A 7,678-nucleotide genomic window follows, 5' to 3' on the forward strand; every position below is an offset into this window, starting at 1 on the left:
TCCTTTACCATAACAATCAAGCTGGACGATTGATGTATATTTCCTAGCGTGAAACGCCGCATGATTAACAGTTTTGCTTGTTATTTCTTCTTTCTTTTTTACCAAAAAACGTGTTATCTGTTTGCTGTCAACATAGATTGATGAAAAGCGCGCGAAAATTAGCATATCGTGAGGACTCGGCTGTTTCCGGCAGATAAAAGACAAATATAGCGACGAACTTCCAACCATTCTAACGCAACAAATATACTTTTTTTTCTATTTCTATTTTTAGACATATTTTATTGGTCTAGAAACAATGAAATCGTGTAAAATAAGTCAAGATTGGTGGAAATGAAGATAGTAATAAAATAAAGAGTTCAAATCTGATACCTTGCGGGATTTAGAAGACATTTACTTGGTTCAATTTTCTAAACCAATGAACATACTTCATTCAGTAAACAAAGACGACTGGATTATACTGGTTCTTCTTCAGTCGGCATTATCTTCCAATCAGGAAAAAGATAGCATTCATTACAAAGACTGTCCTCCGTTCAACTCATAATACCGTCTCAGAGGAGACGGTAACAAATCGGTGAAAGGACTTTATCTTGTTTAAGGAGAGGTTTAATTGTTCGTTTGTCTTTGTATGTGATTTTGTCTTTGACACAGATAAGAGGATATAGTGTAAGACTATGTTACTCAAATCATGGAAATTTGATATATAATATTTCCATGCTCACAGTTAGCAATACGCTTTATGCGGTCATAGTATACTGTATAATGCTAACATTATTAACATGATCAAGATTGTCCCAGTAATGAGTATACATAAACCTTAATTACGTACTTGGCACAATTACATTCGATAAAAATTAAAATCTTGGTAATACTAATAACTAGAAAAAAGGAAGAACTCAAATTTTTATTATACATAAAGCATTTGTAAGTATACATCTATTTTTTATAGAATTACATGGCATTTGGTTTTAAAAAAATGTTCTTACTTCTTTTCAAGTCTCAAACATTCATTAAACATGTGTTTAATATATACATTTGAAAAATTAAATCTTGTTTCCACATTTACAGTCAATTATTATGTTTATGTTATATCAAGCATGCACATGGCTGCAAGTTGTGTACCTGACTAAAACCCTACCGTGTGTGTCCTCTCGTGTTATTCTCAGTAATTATTTCCTCCATTAACTCTTTACCATGTTTACTGTCCTTAGATTTTGTCAGGTTTATCACATGCTCACATGTGTGTTAATTCACCTTTACTCTGACTGTACTCTTCACCACACATATCCATTTTACAAGATTTATCAAGAGTATGTGCTCTGATGTGTTTTCATGTGTGTATATAAGTTACTATGCTGACTAAACCGTTTACCACATACATCACATTTGAAAGGTTTTTCACCAGTGTGTGTTCTCATGTGTGACTGTAAGTTGCGAATTTTACTTATCCCTTTTCCACATACAGCACATGTAGGACGTTTATCACGAGCATGTGTTCTCATGTGTGTCTGTAAACTTTGACTCTGGCTAAATCCTCTACCACAATCCTCACATTTATAAGGTTAATCGACAATGTGTGTTTTCATGTGTGTATATAAGGAACCATGCTGACTAAATCTTTTACTACATACATCGCATTTATAAGGTTTTTCACCAGTGTGTATTCTCATGTGTGACTGTAAGTTTTGAATCTTACTAAACGCTTTACCACATACACCACATTCATGAACTTTATGAGCAGTGTGTTTTCTCATGTATTTATGTGGTTTATCACCAGCGTGTGTTCTTATGTGTCTCTGTAAATTTTGACTTTGACTAAATCCTCTACCACAATCCTCACATTTATAAGGTTTATCGACAGTGTGTGTTGTCATGTGTGTATATAAGTTACCATGCTGACTAAACTGTTTACCACATACATCACATTTGAAAGGTTTTTCACCAGTGTGTGTTCTCATGTGTGACTGTAAGTTTCGAAGCTTACTTATCCCTTTTCCACATACAGCACATGTATGACGTTTATCACGAGCATGTGTTCTCATGTGTTTCTGTAAACTTTGATTCTGGCTAAATCCTCTACCACAATCCTCACATTTATAAGGTTTATCGACAATGTGTGTTTTCATGTGTGTATATAAGGAACCATGCTGACTAAATCTTTTACCACATACATCGCATTTATAAGGTTTTTCACCAGTGTGTATTCTCATGTGTGACTGTAAGTTTTGAATCTTACTAAACGCTTTACCACATACACCACATTCATGAACTTTATCAGCAGTGTGTTTTCTAATGTATTTATGTGGTTTATCACCAGCGTGTGTTCTTATGTGTCTCTGTAAATTTTGACTTTGACTAAATCCTCTACCACAATCCTCACATTTATAAGGTTTATCGACAGTGTGTGTTGTCATGTGTGTATATAAGGAACCATGCTGACTAAATCCTTTACCACATACATCGCATTTATAAGGTTTTTCACCAGTGTGTATTCTCATGTGTGACTGTAAGTTGTGAATCTTACTAAACGCTTTACCACATACACCACATTCATGAACTTTATGAGCAGTGTGTTTTCTAATGTATTTATGTGGTTTATCACCAGCGTGTGTTCTTATGTGTCTCTTTAAATTTTGACTTTGACTAAATCCTCTACCACAATCCTCACATTTATAAGGTTTATCGACAGTGTGTGTTGTCATGTGTGTATATAAGGATCCATGCTGACTAAATCGTTTACAACATACATCACATTTATAAGGTTTGTCACCAGTATGTGTTCTCATGTGTGTCTGTAAATTTTGACTGTGACTAAATTCTCTACCACAATCCTCACATTTATAAGGTTTATCAACAATGTGTGTTGTCATGTGTGTATACAAGGAACCATGCTGACTAAATCCTTTACCACATACATCACATGTATAAGGTGTGTCTCCGGTATGTATTCTCATATGATCTTTTAATGTCCATGGTTGACTAAACCATTTAGCACATACAGTACATTGATAAGGTTTTTCTCCAGTATGTGTTCTCTTGTGCCTCTGTAAGTAACGATTCGTCTTTACCACATACTTCACATGTGTATGGTTTATCATCAGTATGTGTTCTCCTGTGTATCTTTAACTGATGTATGTTACTAAATCCTTCATAACATATATCATATTTAAACATCTTATCTCCTGTGTGTGTTATCATATGTTTCTCTAACTCTGAATCATGTGTTTGCATATGTTTCTCTAACTCTGAATCATGTGTTTGCATATGTTTCTCTAACTCTGAATCATGTGTTTGCATATGATCTTCTAACTCTGCAATATTATTCCACCATTTACTGCACACTTTACATGCATAATCATTCCTTTTAACAGGAGAGCTGATATGTTCTTGGGAATTAGAATTATGAAGGGAGATAACCATGGACTCAGCTGTATTTTCTTTGTAAGACATTCTTTTGGTTCCTGTGCTCTTTTGTCTACTTATTTTCTTTTAATGGCCATGAAGTCTGAAGAGAAAAATTTATGATATATATGAAAAAGGGTGCATATTCCATGTATTCAGTGTACTTCAACATTTAAAAGCCTTCTCCAATATGTGTTCTCACATGTTCCCAAAGGGTGACAAAAACCGTTATATATTGAATTTTATGAAATTGTTGATTAGCATGGTTATATGAAGGGTGATCTTTACCAGAAGGATGTATATCTTCTTTAAGGTCAAACTTATCTCAAAACTATAATGTAACTTGTACTGTTAATTTCTGTCCTACATCCTAACAAGATGCTTTGAAAGCTTATTATTATTTCAAAAAATCATACAAGTGAGAGGTTTAGCTAGCTATAAAACCAGGTTCAATCCACCATTCTCCACATAAGGAAATGCCTGTACCAAGTCAGGATTATGACAGTTGTTTTCCATTCGTTTGATGTGTTTGAGTTTTAATTTTGCCATTTGATAAGGGACTTTCCGTTTTGAATTTTCCTTTGAGGTTGGTATTTTTGTTATTTTACTTTTTTCTTAACAATAAAAGATGTACAATATTTCTAAAAAAAGATAGTTTTATATATATGATAGTTTATTAGAAAAATACAAAAATGGTCTTCAAAAAATAAATTATCATAGTGTGCAAGTCAATATAAGACATTTTTTTCAAAATCTTTTGATTTCTTACATTAATTGAAATTTTACATGGACACATGATGAACAGTTATGTATTAGAATAAAAGAGAAACATAAAAGATAGAAACAGAAGTCATAAGAGTATTTATGATATAATTCAAACTTGTCATTTCTTGGTAATCAAATAGTTTACTAGAACCTACGGAAGCGTAGCTATAATCCGACAACCCAAAATTCCGTAGTTCAGTAGTCCGATGGTCCAATATACATCCCTTATGTAATACTGTAATATCGGGTTATTGCATGAATATTGGGGAATATTGTCCCGAGTAGAATTTTATATTGCACTAGCTTGCGAGTGCAATATATGTTCTACGATATACCCTTTTATTGTATAGCAATATAATATTTGAAAGTAAAAATTGGTTTTAACTAAGATTTTGTCGTTGATGACGTCATCAATTTTGAAGATTTATTGCACTAGTGCAATATTAGAATTTATTGCACGCTACCTTTTGGTTACTTTCTGTGGGAAATATTATATTGCTATGCAATAATACTGTATACTGTCTTATAAAAATATGGTAAAGGAACAGAAAGTCACAGGAAAATTGTCACAGGACAGAAAGTCACAGGACAAAAAGTCACAGGACAAAAAGTCACAGGACAAAAAGTCACAGGACAAAAAGCCACAGGACAGAAAGTCACAGGACAATTGTCACAGGACAGAAAGTCACAGGACAAAGAGTCAGAGGAGAGAAAGTCACAGGACAAAAAGTCACAGGACAAAAAGTCACAGGACAGAAAGTCACAGATTTGATAGGACAAAAAGTCACAAATAATTTGTTTAGAATTGTTTGAATGTATAAAAGAAAGTTCTTGAAATAATATCTTTTTACTACATATATTTCTTTTACATTTAGGGAAATCGTCCATAAGCCTTGATAAATGAAGATTTATCAAATTTTAAACATTCAAAGGAATGTATTTCTTTACACCATGAAGCCATTTAATTACCAAGCTGCTTTGACAAATTGTTTTCTTAACAATTATATGATCATGATTGGTTTTTTTTTCAGAATAAATTTTGTTTACAAAAGTGCTTTAAATATAATAATTCAATTAAAATACAATTCATGTTTTTAAAAACAAGAGTGCACACTCTGATATGTCTCGCCTGCTATACTGACCATTGGTTTTATGATGATAGTCCTAAATATAAAGTTTTACTACAAGTATCACATTAACATTTATGATCCAAGAAAATGAGGTCAATGTCAGATAAACCAAGGCGGAAATACATCTACACCTTTAATATAATATTTCCATACACATAATATAGATGACCTATTGCTGTAGTGTAAAAGAAACCGACCAAACCATGGAAATTTTATATTGACCAATGAACCATGAAAATGAGATCAAGGGCAGATGAACCCCACCAGACAGACATGTACACCTTAAAATCATTCCATGCATCAAATATAGTTGACCTATTGCTTATAGTATCTAAGAAACAAAGTTAATCAGGAAAACTGAGCATTGACCAATGAACCATGAAAATGAGGTGAAGGTCAGATGATATTGCCAGACAGACATATATAAAACGTTTAAACCCGCTGCATTTGTTTGCACCTGTCCTAAGTCAGGAATCTGATGTTCAGTAGTTGTCGTTTGTTGATGTGGTTCATAAGTGTTTCTCGTTTCTCGTTTTTTATATAGATTATACCGTTGGTTTTCCCGTTTGAATGGTTTTACACTAGTAATGTTTTGGGGCCCTTTATAGCTTACTGTTCGGTGTGAGCCAAGGCTCCGTGTTGAAGGCCGTACTGTGACCTATAATGGTTTACTTTTATAAATTGTGACTTGGATGGAGAGTTGTCTCATTGGCACTCATACCACATCTTCTTATATCTATATATACCTTACAATCATTCCATACACCAAATACAGTTGACCTATTGCTTAAAGTTTAAGAAAAACAGACCAAAACACTAATAACTTTACATTGAGCAATGATCCATGAATATGAGGTCAAGGTCAAATAAAACCTGCCAGACTGACATGTACATCGTAAAATATTTACATACAACAAATATAGTTGACCTAATGCATACAGTAGAAGAAAACAGACCAAAACACAAAAACTTAACATTGAGCAATGAACCGTGAAAATGAGGTCAAGGTAAAATAAAACCTGCCAGACTAACATGTACAGCGTAAAATATTTACATACCCCAGATATATACAGTCCGCCAAAAGTTAAGCACCACCTAAATATAACTGTCAATATTTTTTTAACTATTGCGAAAAAAATATTTATGTTTAGTGTTATGAATTGCCTATAGCATACACTAAGAAAATTCGTTACGACCAAAAAAATTAAACCCAGATATACCCGCCAAGCAACTTTTTATTAAAGGTCATCTGCACTTTTACAAATACACTGTTTCGATGCCTTTAAATCATCTTCCTACTGTCCCGCGTACAGGTGAAATTTGACCTTCACCAAGTCACTGTGAAATATGGCAAGCGGTAAGTTATCTGTGACTGAACGTTGACAAGCAATTGACATGTCAAATGCCGGTAGGAGCACTAGGAACATTGGTAACCATTTTAATGTTAACCGCACCGTCATTGTTAGAACTTTACAACGTCATATTGACACAGGAACTGTAAATGATAGACCAAGGTCCGGAAGACCCCGTTTAACTACCTATCGTGATGACAGACTACTTATTGGTCGTGCTAAAGACAACCCATTTACGCCTACCCCATAGTTTAGACACCACTGGCCTCTAGGTGGTCGTGTTTGTGTTCGAACATTAGTCCGTCGACTTCATAGAGGCTACCTAAGAGCAAGTCGTGTTGTCAAAAGACGTGCCCTAACAGCCAGGCACCGTACACTCAGGTTTCAAAGGGCTAATGACCATCGACGATGGACATAAGAACCTGGCAAAATATTCATTGGTCAGATGAGTGTTGGTTTCTATTACGACCAATAGACGGCAGAATACGAGTGTGGCGGGGAAATAAAACTGCCTATCACCAAAACAACAATTGCCGAACGACAGCAATCGTTGATGGTGGTGTTACAGTATTGGGTTTCCTCTCATACTGTTGTAAGCTGGGTATGCATATTTTGCAGGGTAACATGAACAGACAGACATACAGGGATTTGGTGCTTAGAAACATTGTAGTCCCTCATTTTGAGAATCCCCAACTTGCGTCAAGGCCCTCGTACATGGACGACAACGCTAGATCACACAGGGCAAGGATTATAACCGATTACAAAAGTCAAGAAGCCATTGACACTATCTTTTGGCCTTCCATGTCTCTAGACCTGAACCCTATCGAACATGTCTGGGATGCCATTGGCAGAAATCTCAATCGCAGAGATCCACCTTTGCAAAATCTTGGCGATTTAAGACGGCCAATTGTTGATGAATGGAATAAATTTGCTCAACTAAAGTTCAGAAAGCTTGTACAGAGTATGAGACGCCGTGTTATGGAACTGTACCGGAAGAGAGGTGGTTACACATCCTATTGACTTAAATATTGA

The 7,678-nt window shown here is 34.7% G+C and overlaps 1 protein-coding gene across 1 annotated transcript; it reads right to left on the bottom strand.

Moving 5' to 3' along the window:
• Positions 1-981: 981 nt before the first annotated feature.
• Positions 982-2,699, bottom strand: LOC127722349 (zinc finger protein 227-like). The gene has a single exon (XM_052229235.1). It carries the CDS (start codon positions 2,697-2,699, stop codon positions 1,560-1,562), a length of 1,140 nt encoding a protein of 379 aa, XP_052085195.1. The 3' UTR covers positions 982-1,559.
• Positions 2,700-7,678: the final 4,979 nt, after the last annotated feature.

The sequence above is a fragment of the Mytilus californianus genome, unplaced genomic scaffold (assembly GCF_021869535.1).
Source record: "Mytilus californianus isolate M0D057914Y unplaced genomic scaffold, xbMytCali1.0.p SCAF_12, whole genome shotgun sequence".
NCBI lineage: Eukaryota > Metazoa > Mollusca > Bivalvia > Mytilida > Mytilidae > Mytilus > Mytilus californianus.

Excerpts from the sequence above, each read along its gene's own strand:
- LOC127722349 (XM_052229235.1), bottom strand. The coding sequence starts at position 2,699 with ATGACAACACACACTGTCGATAAACCTTATAAATGTGAGGATTGTGGT.